We start from the raw sequence: 15,828 nt of genomic DNA, 5'->3' as shown, positions 1-15,828 counted from the left end.
GAGGGTGATGGTAATGTTGCATCTCCTTCAAAGGTGAGAAAAAAGAGTTGTGCAAAGAGGACTCCAACTCCTAGAAAAAAAAAGTTACGAAGATGGCCAACACAACTGATCATTTCAAGGCCCAGCCCACCACACAATCAGGTACCAGGCCCAATAGCGAACTCAATCAACATCCCAATATACAACCCAACACAGCCCAATACACAAGCAAGGACATCATTATCACAAGGCAGAAATTTTCTTAGCCAACCCACCACAACCATGAGACAGTCAAGTAATCTCATACAGCAACAACAAGCCACAAATACCTTAAATTTACAACACAATTCTAGTTCTCAATCTTTTCATGCTGTCCCAACAACAACACCAGAGATACTGACACAATATATACCCCAAGCTTGTAATGAACCTCAATCTGAATCCTATCATGTTCTATTGCATTACTCAGCCCCAACCACCACTATCATCAAGTCAAAATGCTGAACACAATCAAGGTCCATCTCAACATGAAGTAAGAGAAGCAGAACAGGAGGAGCACTAGCAGACCTGAACCTACTGGACAAACTTTCAAACAAAACCCAAATCCTAAAAAGGCTCCAAGTATTTTTGTGCCAGTTGACGAGGCTGAAGAATATTCAGACCCTGAACCAGGATTACATTGTTATGAGTCTGAGGAGCTTTAAAGTTGTGCAGATTTGGATGAGGAACAACCAGAGGTCTTCCCACAAGATATTTACTAATATTTTTCAATGTTCCTTTGATTATTAGTAAGTTAGAAGTTAGAACAATAATTTAATTTTTTTTGAATTGAGTTGTTGTGTGCAAATTACTGTATGATGAATATTAACTAACTAGTGTTGTTCATTTATGATTATTTAAGTCAAAATTCAAAGGAAGTTGTGATGCCGGTTATGTTGCACATCAGTTATTATCCACTACAACTATTTTGTGCAGCATATTATTTATTATACCATTGATAATCATATGCTTCAATTTTTCCTACTACATAGGTAATGCTGATGCACCAGTTGGACAAGTTAGGCTTGAAGTAGGTATGGAGTTTGAATCTTTAGAGCAATTTAAGAGGGCGGTGAGAAAGTTTAATATCAATTTAGGGAGGAGTATTTTTTTTCCAAAGGTGGATAGTACAAGAGTGAAGGTGTTGTGTTGGGATGAGAACTGTCTTTGGCAGATATACTGTGCTAAGAGGAGTTATCCCCTAAGCTATCAGGTGAAAACATTTGTGAATGAGCATACTTGTTGCAGAGTTGTGCATAATCGGTCTGTTAATGGAAAGTGGGTTGTAGATGAGTTGGAGCAACAAATTAGAGTGCAACCAATGATGACTGTTCGAGAGGCTGAAGATTACTTTAAGAAAGAGTATGATGTTTTGTTGAGTGAAAGAAAATTTATAGATCGATGGCAAAGGCAAAAGAAAGAATTGAAGGTAGTGAGAGAGCACAATATGCAAGACTCCGAGAATATGTCATGAAAATTTTGAATACCAACCCAGGATCCACTGTGAATATATGCACCACACCAATGCCAGATTCAACTGTCTTATTCAGAAGAATATATATTTGCCTAGATGCGTGTAGAAAGGGCTTCCTTACTGGATGCAGACCGTTTATTAACTTGGATGGAACCTTCTTGAGAGGATACTATGGTGGACAACTATTGACGGCTATTAGTCAAGATGCGAATAATCACATTTACCCCATCGCATATGCTATTGTGGATTCGAAAACCAAAAACAACTGAAAATGGTTCCTTGAACTTTTGCAAGAAGATTTGGGTGATCAGAGGAATAACTATTGGACATTTATGTCAGATCAACAAAAGGTACAACATTTAAAGTGTTTATACATTTTTTTGCGTATAAACATGTCACCTGAAGTTACAAAGTGTTTATACATATTTTCAGGGTCTTATAAACATGTCACCTGAAGTTTAGGGGAAAGCCAATCATTACCCTCCTGGAAGAGATAAGGTGTTATGCCATGAGAATTTTGGCTAGAAATAAGAAGGAGTTGAGGGGATACAATGAACGGCTTTGTCTAGTACAACAGAGTAGATTGGAGAAAAATAAGAAAGAGAGCAGTAGTTGGAGGCCATTCTGGATAGGGGATGATGCTGGAAATATCTTTGAGGATCAATGCTTACCTATGAAAGTAAGTGTTGATCTCGGAAAGCATACTTGTACTTATAGGCTATGGTAGCTCACTGGCATACCCTGCAAGCATGCATGTGTAGCATTGGCAAATCAAAATAGGAGGGTTAAAGAAATTGCACAAACATGACTGACAATTGGTGCTTACAATGCAACATACCAATTTTTGGTTTAGCCGGTGCCTAGTCAAGAGTATTGGCAACAGCTAGACACTATACCAATTTTGCCTTCACATTACAAACAACCTATCGGGCGGCCCACTAAGAGAGACACCACTAGGAATGCTCCCAAGGTTAACCCAGACCCTTACATGACAGAGAAAATACGGTCAAATAAAATGCAAATACTGTTTGAAGGTTTGTGAAATATTGTTAGGGATATTTGTCTGTGAATATTTGTGTTGTGAACTATTATAAAATCTCAATTATTATACAGGAAAGGCACAATTTTAAAAGTTGCAAGGTTAAAAAGTAAGCCATGGCAGTAGCTGCTACTGCTGCGAATGCTACAACACATAGTCAAAACTCTTCTACAGCAACAATTGCACATGTACCACCTGCTAATTTAGCACAGTATGAGGATGATGAAAGATTGGATGAGATGTATTGGGAGGAAACCTTAGAGGATCCAGAGGCAGAGGCAGCCTTGGATGCTGCAGCAGCTGAATTTAAGGCATTTCTGGCTGCCAGAACCCAACCACAGGTAAAATCTAAATTTGTTAATTGCTTAAGCATTTTTTGAGCTATTAAGTTTACTTACATTCATATCTAATTTAATTTATAGGCCACTACCACATTGAATTCATCTCCTAATATGCCGCATACACCACAAGTGCCACCACCAATTAGGCCACCAACCACAAAAAAAAAAGAGAACAAAGAGATCCACCAAGAGGCATCCTCTATCACAAATTCATACCCCTGTGTCTCAGGCTCCAACTTTGAACACTCTTCAGCAGCCATCCAATGCATCTGTTAGGCTACCCTCCGTATCCCCACATATAATGCAAGGAGCCAATGCAGGCACAACTTTCAGGTTTGCACAGTTTATGCCAACACTAAGATCACACCTTATACCAATATGGCCAGTTCTTGGATTCAGACCACCCAGACCATCTACCACTATGCAAGGCACAGCCCATGGATTATCTAGTAGGAGCAGCAACTCAACACCAAATTAAAAAAATTAACAGTCTTTATCTTTTTTGGAATCTATATTTATGTAATTTACCTCAATACTTTACTGATAAGGATCAATTATGTTTACTATTTTTATTTTGGATTATCATGTCATGTTCGTATGCTACATATACTACTTAAACAGTTATTGATGTACCTTTTTAGAACCTTATGAATACTTATGAGTGCTTATGATTATACAGATTTTTTAATACATATTATATTCTGATATTGATGTTATTATGATTAATTAGTTTCTCAGCTCAGAATGCTTAAACAATGTTGGAAAAGAATAACAATTATTGAGAATAGTGATAGAATAAAAATGTAATAAATAGCAAATATATCATCCCATTCAAACATGAATTACATTGTTCTTCATTGATAGAAAACGATCCTGTACCGAAACTAGTTCTAAACTTCTGCATAAATTTTGGACTCAAACTTACCAATCACTTGTACATGACCATTACAAACAAAAAAAGCTTAAACTGTAGAAACAATCCTAAAGACACGGACACAAGCCATACTCTCATAGTTTTGATTTTACCTTTAATCTTCTTCTCAACCTTTGTGGCCATATTAACATTTCTCTCCCTGTGGTCTGTTGCAACAATCATCACATCTTGATTAGCAACACCACATTCATGCTCATTGAGTCTTCTAATCAAACACCTTGCCAAACTTTGCCATCCCCCATCAATTTCATCAACCCAAACAAAATAATTGCAATCTCGACTCTACAAAAGCCAAAAAATCGAAATATCAGAGATACAAAGGAACTCTATACTTGTCTAATTATCATAAATAATGTTCCATACCTTTAAAAATGGGCAACGAATGAACCATCTTTCAGGATTAGTAACCGTCAAAGATTTCAACAAGACAACATACTCACCACAGTGACATCTTTCATCCATAATTTTTTTTCTTCATCTTCGAATGTGAAGCTCCTTAAAATCTGCTTCCTTCGCTTGTAGTTACCTCTCTCTTTGACATTGCTCAAATTCTATGAGCATAAATTAATTCAGGAATTAGAATTCTTCGCTTGTAGTTAACCTTGGATGATTGTGTTCGGGTATAATTTTATCCTGCAAAAATCCAACTAATAAGAACGAAGAATTAGGGTTCAAATTGACCCTAAATGATACTAGGTACACGTATGCCTACCAACATGTGTAATCGTCAACGTAAACAATCCACGTATGCTACTCTGCTAAGGCTACATCAAACTTGGCTAATTTTGACAAACGAAACAAATCAATTGTGGATATCTGAAGAGTTCTGATCTTCTATGGTTACTTTTGTCAGCAAATTAATCTTTCATGGTTACTTTTGGTGGTTTAGCCAATTAGAAAATTCAAAATATGTTGTTTTCCTGCCAGGAACAAGGCCACAGCCAACCGGCAAGAGGCCCATTTCTACCGCCACATTGCCTGGGCCACCCTTCAAGTCGCTAGTAGTTTCTAGTTTGATCTGTTTCCATCTTTCAGAACAAGAATACCCAATGCCCAGAAACAAAAAGACAAGAATACCCAAAACAAAAATAACTATAAATATAAATAATAAATAAAAAAAATAAATAGAGGTTTGGGTAAAACGACAGTCGTTTCAAGAGTTTAAATTGCTAACCACGCCACCAAACCTTCTTCTACTTCCCATTTCCGTTTAAACCCTAGCAACAGGGGTTTAAGCTAACGCCACGCAGTGGACAGGGCTCGTAGATGATCCATTTCCAAGGTGCATTCTGAAACCATGGCAGCTGCTAGGTTAACCACTTGCGCCGCGGTGGCAGCCGCGGTGGCTTCCATGTCCTCGCTTTCCGATCGCGCCGCCCACGCCGATTCTTCTTTTCGCTTCCCGTTCTTCTCTTCTTCACCTTCCAATTCGCCGTCGCCGTCCGACCCTGCTTCCGATTCTAAGACGGAGCAGCCTACCCCCGATGAACCTAACAAGTCCGGCTTCGACCCGGAATCGTTAGAAAGAGGAGCCAAAGCCCTCCGTGAAATCAATAGTTCTCCCTATTCTAAACAGGTTTTTTTTTTTTTTTTTTTTTGGTTTTAGTTTCTGAATTCAATCTGCGTTGTAGCTTCATTTTGCATGGGAACGGTAGGAATAGAACGAAAGTATTTTTTGCTTATTTCTTCTTTTCATGTGGTCTTCTTTTAGTAAGGCTTTCATGTGTTGTAATTCTGCCTTGGAAATGCATGAAAGAAAAAGTCAAAATAAAATTTAGTCAATAAAGATATGGAGCTTGTCCATATTTTGTTCACAGGTTGATGATTCGGTAAACTTTGATGGCATAGATTGTAGTTTGCTAATACATTTCGGGGTTGTTTTGCAGGTGTTTGACTTAATGCGAAAGCAGGAACAAACTCGCCTTGCTGAGTTAGATGCTGAGAAAGTTCATTTTGAACTTATTCAATCTCAAGGAGATATTGTGAGTGATATCACTGATTTATCATAGCAAAGTTTTGATATATTTTATTTTTAAGACGAGGTTAATAGTTGGCTCATTCATTCTTATCATCGTTACTCTTTGATTCAGTTGTAGGAATTTGCTTCTGTTAGTCTCTCAGTCATTCTGTTATTTGATTGTTTAGCCACTAATATAATTTTAAACTAGAATTGAGCAACTAGCATAAATCTCCATAATAGAATTTATTTATTTGTCTAAAAACATTCTTTATGATAAAAGCATATGGCATTGTTTGATTCATGGTCGAATATACGTTGTAATAGCCTTGAATGCTTTTGATGTTCAGAGTATAAGGGATCATTATGGTGCATACTGCATACTTGTGTAAGTTTCAATCTTGTCTTGGTGTGTGAACAAATTTTCATTACAGGAAAGGCAGCAGAAAATGGCTGAAGAACAGCGAAATCTAATGCAAGAGCAAGCTCAGAAACAGGCCCAGGTGCTGCGATATGAAGATGAATTGGCAAGGAAAAGAATGCAGGTGCGGGCTTAATAAATGACAACAATATACTATTTCATATAATGTAAATTTATAATGCATTGAAAACTAATCCGTTTTTTCTTATTAAGTACCTAGTTTTAATTATTCACGCAAGTAGTTTATAAAATTTTATAAATGGAAAGTTAATAGAAAATGGAGGGAGTAACATTTAAATATATTTTATACCACATGATAAATGCACAATTGCTTTGGAAATGGTATAGATGATTAGAAGATATGTGCAGACTGCAGAATCATGTCACCTTCCAATTTCCCCCCTCTTTTGCCCAAGGCACAATATAGTTTTTCCCTAATGTGAACATACTGTTCTGGAATTAACATCAGCTAAAGAAACACATGACCTTGGTTAGTAATTAGCTTTGACAAGTTCTGAATGTATCACCCTTCCTATCTTGGTGATCAAAACAATACTAATAGGAATGATGCAGAAATTTCTGTAGTGTGTTCCCACTATCAGTGAATATTTGGATAGTTAGGTACCCAAAGGCCATAGCTTCTCCATCTGTGAAATTCTGTTAAATGGAAATCTTCTGCGTTAAAGAGTTATTGGCACGTTGCCTTTCGCAGACAGATCATGAAGCTCAAAGGCGACACAATGTTGAATTGGTCAAGATGCAAGAGGATTCTTCTGTAAGAAAGGAGCAGGCAAGACGGGTTACTGAAGAACAGATTCAATCTCAGCAGCGTCAGACTGAAAGAGAGCGTGCTGAGATAGAAAGAGAAACTATCAGAGTTAAAGCAATGGCAGAGGCTGAAGGTCGAGCGCTTGAAGCAAAATTGACTGAGGATCATAAAAGGAGAATGCTTATAGAACGGATGCAGGGTGAAAGAGATAAATGGCTTGCTGCGATCAACACAACCTTTGGTCATATTGAAGGTATGCAGCTGTTAACAAACCTTTTGGGAATTATATCAGATTAAGAAACAAAAAATTGGTGCTATAACCACTGTTGATCTACTTGCAAAGTGCAGGTGGTTTAAGGGCCTTGTTGACTGATAGGGACAAATTGGTTATGACTGTTGGGGGAGCTACTGCATTAGCTGCCGGAGTATATACAACTAGGTACTATGTTCTTTTTATTTTTGCACTTGATTTTTGTTCCGACTTCGGTTATTTGTGGCACACTGGCACATGCTTATATTTATCAGAATACAGGAATATGTTGAAAATGACATCTGATTATATTTCATTGTGATTTCTTTGTTTACAGAGAAGGTGCTAAAGTTACATGGGGCTATATAAATCGGATTTTGGGGCAGCCATCATTGATCCGGGAATCATCCATGGCAAAGTTTCCAGGCTCAAGAATCATATCTCAAGCCAAAAATAGAGTCTTGAATTATAGTACTATGGCCAGGGCAGAAAAGCCTGTTGAGAGTCAAAATGGTGGTCTTGGAAATGTAATCCTCCATCCATCATTGCAGAAAAGAATAGAGCATCTTGCACGGGCAACATCAAATACCAAGGTTCATCAGGCACCATTCCGTAACATGCTTTTTTACGGGCCTCCTGGGACTGGTAAAACCATGGTTGCAAGGGAAATAGCTAGGAAATCGGTACGCGGTTTGGTTATTTATGCGTCAATCATATATGTATTACTTTATCTGTTTACTTCTTTCTTGTGAGAATCTGGCATGATTCATGAATTAGCATTCTGCGTTCAGATGTGTATGAATGGACAACTCAGTTGATAATTGCGAATTCGGTTTTATAGTTGCACTGTTTGTGAATTTGTCTTCTCTTGGTAGCGATTTCCATAACTTTGTATTTTATTTATTTATTTTTTTTTCGTGGATATTACATTCCAAGCACAAGGTGGTCAAAAGAGATCTATGTGTGAACTTTCTCACTATAGACATAATATATAATAGGACTCAATTTAGCCAACCCCCACCTAGTGGGATAAGGTTTTGTTGCCGTTGTTGTTGGACATACATGTCAAGATTCTTTGTAAGTACTTTATTTGCATATATCTTTTAGTATGTGTCTTGTAACTACTGTTAACAACTTCAATTTTTCTTTGAAGGGTTTGGATTATGCTATGATGACTGGAGGAGATGTTGCACCTTTGGGCCCACAGGCTGTTACCAAAATTCATGAGATATTTGATTGGGCCAAGAAATCAAGAAAGGGTTTATTGCTTTTCATTGATGAGGCCGATGCTTTCCTGTGCGAGTAAGTTTTGGAGAGGTTAAAATGCATTTTGATAATTATAGCTGTATTGCAATGTAACAGGGTAGTCTAAATTGTTTGGTTGCATGTAGTTAATCTAATACGTGATAAATTTAAACAACCAAATATTAAATTATGGCAGTCCAAGTTGAATATTTTTTGTGCATTTATACAATTGATGTTGTGAGTTGGATGATAATTATACTGCAGTAATTATTTAACGACTATTATTTTGATTGAATGCAGGCGTAACAGCACTCACATGAGTGAAGCTCAACGAAGTGCACTAAACGCATTGCTTTTCAGAACTGGTGATCAGTCTAGAGACATTGTACTTGTCCTTGCCACCAACAGACCCGGTGATCTTGATAGTGCAGTCACTGATCGCATTGACGAAGTGATTGAATTCCCCCTCCCTGGAGAGGAGGAACGTCTAAAATTATTGAAGCTCTATTTGAACAATTATCTATGTACTGACAATAATGGCTCCAAGAGAGGCATGTTGCTGAAGAAGCAGACCCAGAAGATTACGGTAAAAGATTTATCCGAGGATGTGCTAAGAGAGGCTGCCAAGAAAACAGAGGGATTTTCTGGGCGCGAGATAGCCAAACTTGTGGCCGGTGTCCAAGCTGCTGTTTATGGGCGCCCAGACTGCACCTTGGATTCTCAGTTGTTCAAAGAAATCGTAGATTATAAAGTGGTGGAACATCATCAGCGATTAAAACTGGCAGCTGAAGGTGGCATTCCTGACCAAATGCAGTGACTTTCTTCATTGATCTGAATCCCATTGCGACCATCCCTGGAAGTTTTCTGTCTTGTGATTTCTACCAGTATATTTTTGACCGATGGGGCATGTTCATTCATTAAAATATTTGTTACGAAACCAGGCCTCGGGAGTGTAGCATGATACCAGGCCTTTGATAGCGAACGAGCTCGTTGCCTTCTAGATTATTTGAACCAAATATAGTCAAAATTGTAGTTTGTAATTCGCATAGTTTTGCGATGAATTGATTTATGTTGAGGTCTAATAAATAAGATTCTAAAAAATTAAATTGCGAAATATGTATCTCTTTTTCGTTAACATGAAAAACTAAATTTTCATAGTATGGATGGAGAACAAAGCCAAGCATGGAAACGAAATACGCACGTTGTCACCGTATCTGAATTAAGGTCATTCCTTGCGTTGACTAATTACTATTGGAAGTTTATCAATGAATATTCTGCTAAGGCTGCATTATTAACTGATCTTCTCAAGAAGAATCACTATTGAAAATGGTCAAAGGAGTGTCAAAAGGCTTTTGATGAGTTGAAGGCTGTCATTACAGAAAGACCAGTACTAGCATTGTCCGATTATTCAAAAGTGTTTCAAATTCACACTAATGCTTTTAACTATGCTATTGGAGGGGTTCTGATGTAAAAAGGACATTCTATTGTCTTTTGAGTCGCAAGTTGACTGATATAGAGAGGCGATACACTGTCCAAGAGGAAGAGATGACCGCGGTGGTACATTATCTGATAACTTAGTGTCACTACTTGTTTGGTTCACACTTCATCGTCAAGACAGACAATGTGGCTACAAGCTACTTCCAAACTCAGAAGAAGTTAAGCCCTAAACAAGTTACTAATTAGGTGGCAAGATTTCTTAGCTGAGTTTGATTTTGAATTTGAATACAAGCCTGGCAAGACTAATGTGGTAGTAGATGCGCTGAGCCGCAAGGTTGACTTGGCAGCCATTTCCATGGTTGAAGGAAATATTTTGCATACCATCAAAGAAGGATTGCATCATGATCCATTAGTGAAGAAATTAGTGGAATTGGCTAGAGAAAGTTAGACTAAACAATTTTGGCTAGAAGAAGACCTTCTCTACACTAAAGGGAGAAGACTATATTATCCTAAGTGAAAAAATCTAAGAAGAAAGCTAGTGAAGGAATGCCATGACACCAAATGGGCTGGTCATCAAGGCCAACGAAGGACCTTGGCACTTATTGAATCTTCCTATTATTGGCCTCAAATGAGGGATGAAGTAGAGAGTTATGTGAAGACTTGTCTTGTGTGCCAACAAGATAAGATTAAAAACAAAACACCAAGTGAATTGTTGGAACCTCTGCTGCCGTCAAAGCAACCGTGAAAAAGTGTGTCTTTAGATTTCATCTCTGCCTTACTGAAATTCGAGGGGTTTGGATCTATTCTTGTGGTAGTAGATCAATTTTCGAAGTATGCTACTTTTACACCTGCCCCTACTGCCTGCACTGCAAAGGAAGCAGCACGACTATTCTTCAAGAATGTGGTGAAGTACTGGAGATTGCCTAAGAGTATCATTAGTGATCGAGATCCACGCTTCACAGGACGATTATCGACAGAGCTATTCAAACTCCTTAGGTCGGAGCTTCATTTCTCAACAAGCTTCCATCCTCAAACCAATGGGAAGACTGAGAGAGTGAATGCCTTACTCGAGTGTTACTTGAGGCATTTTGTAAGCGCAAATAAGAAAGATTGGACAAAATTCCTAGACATTACTCAGTTTCATACAATCTGCAAAGAGCGAGTCCACAGGGAAGAGTCCATTCGAGATTGTGACCGGACAATAGTCGCTTACACTACACTCTCTTTCTTCCTCTTACTTAAGGAAGAGCCCTGGAGCTTATCATATGATTAAGTCATGGGAAAAACAAGTAGATGTCACTCATTCTTATCTCGACAAAGCTGCAAGGAGAATGAAGAAATGAGCAGATAAGAAAATGAGGCATACAAGATATCAAGTGGGAGATAAAGTAATGATTAAACTTCTTCCACAACAATTCAAAATCTTTCGTAAGGTTCATAAATGTTTAATCTACAAAAACGAAGAGCCATTTGAGATCATTGGAAGTGTTGGGGAGGTTGTTTACAAAGTACAACTCCCTCCCTCTATGAAGATCCACCTGGTCTTCCATATGAATATGCTTAAATCATATCAAGAAGACCAAGATGAACCGAGTAGAGGTGACTCGAGTCGTGCTCCGCCTGTGGTGATTAGATCTTTTGAGAAAGAAATCGAAGAGATCTTAGCTAATCGCGTAATGCAATGAAGAGGAGTATCACCAAGTATTAAATACTTGATCAAGTGGAAAGGACTCCCGATAGTTGAAGCTAGCTGGGAAGCTCGTGAAGATCTGTGACAAATTTAAGAACATCTAGAGCACTATCATGAATAGAACGCGACGAGAACATCTTGTAATACCCTACCACACAGAGTCTTATGCTTAAGTCATAAAATTGAGGTGGCGAGGTATTAGAGCAACTCCAATGCTAAGAAATAGAGTTCTTCTTCTGACATATGGAACTCAATTACCATTGGAGTGAAAAGGGAAGGAGGACTCTTCACGTGGATCAAGGTTGAGAGTTCCTCTAAACAGGGACTTGCAACAACCAATAAAATCATGCCATGTGGTAAGTTAATAAAAAAATAAAAATATATTAAATATATATTAAATAATTAAATTATAATTAATTTATTAATAATTATAATAATTTATTATATTAAATTATAATTAATATAAATAATTATGTTAAATCAATATCAAATATTATTTATATTGTTATATTAAATCATAATTAATTAAATTTATTTTACATAAAAATAAATTTATTTTTTACATATTATAAAATAATTTTTAGTTGGATTATTTATTTTTATTTATAAAATTTAAAATACTAATCAAATTTAAGTTATTTATTTTAATATTTTATAATATTGAATTATTTTGAATTTATAAATTTAAATAATATTATTATAAAAAAATAATAATTATATTAATTTTAATTACTTTAATTAATTAATTAAGTGGGATCACAATAGGGATTAAAGTTAGTTCCTTCTAATGGAGAAGAGAGGGATTCTTTGAGTTCCTGTTTATTGTTTATGATGCAAAAGCTGATGTGAAGTTACTTTTTATGACAGGTGGGCCATAAATAAAGACTGGAATGAGTTCCCTACTGTAGATGGTCTTACGACCTCTAAAAATAAAAATATGTATATATAATAATAGTTGAAAGAAATTTTAACTAGAAGCCTGTGAAGAAAAGTTTAAAACAAAAGTCGTAACACTCACGTGAACGATAGACGTAAATCGGGTAGGTTAAGAGTAAAACGGCAAAAGTATATATATACACACTAGAAGATTTTCAAGGATACAGATAACAAAGCTCCTGAATCGGCTCGCGAAGTTTAAACTGGCCAGAGCATATACATATACATATATACAAATAAACCCAAAAGTAAGCCAAAACAAAAAATTGACAACCTGTTTCTTTGAGCCAATCTCTAAGAGGGATAAACATAAAATACAAGATGGAGAATCTAAATACATATATAAATATAAGTAAAATACAACCCTGAGTCTCAAGAGTTCTTCGCTTCATCAGAGTCTCCAAAATACAGAGTGGTGCTTCTCAACCTGCATCTGAAAAATAACAATGTTGTATGGGATGAGAACCGGGGATTCTCATTATGGTTAAGGTACCCACATATATAATAAATAAGGTCTCGGAAAAGACAGAGACAATCCTAGAATGCTGACACTCAGATTATAAAACCCAAAGGAATAAAATGAATCATAAATTTGGTAAAACTCTCTAAGGTACCTAAATAACGATTTATCTCTAACCTTGCAGTATACTTCCTGTCTCATTTGACTCTAACCCTTACCACTGACCCAACCAATCACGGCCTATGGCCCAAAACAAACCAGTTCGGCCTTTGGCCCAAATAAACTCAACTCGACCTCTGGCTCATTTCAAATCAAATCAACATTATCACCTGTCCACCACCAAGGTACTCAAAACAGAAAGACAATCACAAACACAAGCAAATACAAGGCAAACATATTTAAAGAACAGTTACAGTAAGTATCAAAGTTATCAGTTAAACAGAATTTATCAGATAGGCAAACCAAAACAATTATGCACACCCAAACAAAGCAAACAAATGCAACATGATGCATGCCTGTCCTATTAGCCGTGAGCTCACGCGTCGGTTACTTTGCCAGAACCCGACACATCTGGTAGCTAATCCAGACATTTGTCTCTAGGTTGCGCATATCCAGGAGGATCATAAACGAAGGAGAGTGTCTTTTCACATCAAAGGAGCGTGTCTTTCCACCTTGCAACCAGAGAAGAATGTGGTGAAAACAATATGAAGGAGAGTGCCTTTCCACCTTTTCCACATCCCCATCACGACAAGAGAGGGAATCCTCCGTCCTCAACTTGCCATCCGAATACATTTTCAAGTTAACACGCAAGCGGGTTCGCACCCGGACCTTGCCATCTCGACCATTTCGGCCATACTCAGTCACATCACAAGTCAAACGTTACCATCACATGCAAATACCCAATTCTTTGCATTTTCATCATATACAATTTCACAAACCAATGCAACACAGTTCATAAGTCATCTTACTATCATTATCATTATTTAATATTCTCATCAATTATCACAAACAACATATTCTCACAGACAACTTAACATTCAACACCTCATAATCCACTTAACCAATTTCATAACACCAATTCAACAATTATCCTCAACACATCTGAATCAACAATTTAATTCAACAACCAACAATCAATTCAACTTATCCTATGGGTCAACTAGCCTAAGTTTTCATGGCACATTACATATTATATGCGAGAAACCCAAATCATACCTTGGCCGATTTCCCGATAAACCCGGAACATCACCATTTGTCACCATTCCTCAATAGTCCAAGGCTCCAAGACCTCACCAAACAGATTTTTCCAGCCTCCAAAGCCAACTTCAACTCTCCAATACCACCAATTTATTTCAAAAAATACACAATTCAATCTAATTTCACTAAACAATACTAAAATTACCATAGGGTTCACTAATTAGATAACTTGACAAGGATTAAATATTTCTCACCTTACCAACGGAAGTTTGGGACAGAGCCCAGCAAATCCACAAAGCTAATTTGCTCCTAAACACCAAATTCAACAAATTTTCAACACGAATGTTCAACAACTTTTGAAACTAAGATGAGAAGATCTGGGTGAAAAAACTCAAGTTTCTTACCAAATTGTTGGGTGGATTTTGTAGAAGATTCCGAGATGAACACGTGGCCACTAACGGCTCGTCAATCGGAACTCTGAATCAAAAGTTATATGAAGTTGAAATCTAGTAGAGGGTTAGGTTATTTTCTCAAGTTCTTTCCTCCATGAACTTGCTTCAGCATTCTTGCTGAATGGGGAAGGAAGAAAGGGTTTTATTTAAGTGGGTGTAACTTGTGGGTTGGGCCTTGGGCCCGGTTCGTTCGGTTTGGTTCGTTCGGCCTATTTTTGGGCCAAATTTTTTAAAATTAGTGTTAAAATTCTTATTTTAATTTTCTCTACTCCATTAAACTATAAAATTTCATTTTCTAATTTCTTAGATTAATAATTAGTTTATTAGCTAATTATTCACTAATTACTCGGGGTTTACACGTCTGTCATTAGGTAGAGGAGAATGTCACAGAAAATTTTAGAAGATTAAATTTAACGGTGTTTGTATAGTTATCTGGAGTGTTTGAGAATTCCCTAGATGGTTCCGGAACGTTTTAGAATGTCCTAGAAGGTCCCGGAATACCTTAGAAAGTTCTAGAAGTCTCTAGAAAGTCGTAGTCTCATGAGTATTCTAGAAGAGTTTTGATATATATAGAAGTATGAAGAGTAGTATGGAATAATCTAAAAGTATTTAAAAAGTTGTGGTAGGATAGATATTTGTAATGAAGGTTCTGTATGATTAATTTGGACCGTTGATTAGATTTAATGTTAACCATCCATTAAGGAGGTGGATGGCTATAGGAGGTGAGAGTTAGAATTTGAACGTGTGAATTATTTGTAACAAATACTTGAGTAATAAAGTATTCTTTCCACCAAAACTTCTTTTTTCTTGTGTTCTCTTATATTTTTAGATTTCTTACTAAATACTAAGGGTTAGGCTGACTTGATTTTAGATCAAGAGGTTGAGTAAATTTGAGTGTCGGTACGATAGCGTTAGATTGTATCAAAGGCCATGACACAGGACATGCATACCACATTTTGTACATAAGTAAATACAAATTTTTTAGAAAACAAACATTTTTATTTATGTATAGACAAGTAAATATAAAATTTTAAAATATTTTTTTGTATTTATATAAATCAAACATTACATACATAAATAAGTAAATATAGATTTCGAATAAAACTAATTTTTTTTCATATTTGTCAAATCATAAAAAGTATAACTATACGTAAATTTTTACTGTATAATATATATATATATATATTAAAAAAAATATATTTGAGCGT

General features: G+C 36.5%; 1 protein-coding gene across 1 annotated transcript; it reads left to right on the top strand.

Annotated features, from left to right (window-relative positions):
- Positions 1-4,930: 4,930 nt before the first annotated feature.
- On the top strand, positions 4,931-9,562 carry LOC112749244 (uncharacterized). The gene is made up of 8 exons (XM_025797505.3): positions 4,931-5,382; positions 5,693-5,788; positions 6,198-6,308; positions 6,897-7,206; positions 7,302-7,392; positions 7,541-7,886; positions 8,357-8,505; positions 8,749-9,562. The coding sequence occupies exons 1-8, from the start codon at positions 5,104-5,106 to the stop codon at positions 9,263-9,265; spliced, it is 1,899 nt and encodes a 632-aa protein (XP_025653290.1). The 5' UTR covers positions 4,931-5,103; the 3' UTR covers positions 9,266-9,562.
- Positions 9,563-15,828: the final 6,266 nt, after the last annotated feature.

The sequence above is a fragment of the Arachis hypogaea genome, chromosome 15 (assembly GCF_003086295.3).
Source record: "Arachis hypogaea cultivar Tifrunner chromosome 15, arahy.Tifrunner.gnm2.J5K5, whole genome shotgun sequence".
NCBI classification, from domain to species: domain Eukaryota; kingdom Viridiplantae; phylum Streptophyta; class Magnoliopsida; order Fabales; family Fabaceae; genus Arachis; species Arachis hypogaea.
This window is presented reverse-complemented; position numbering and strand designations above follow the sequence as displayed.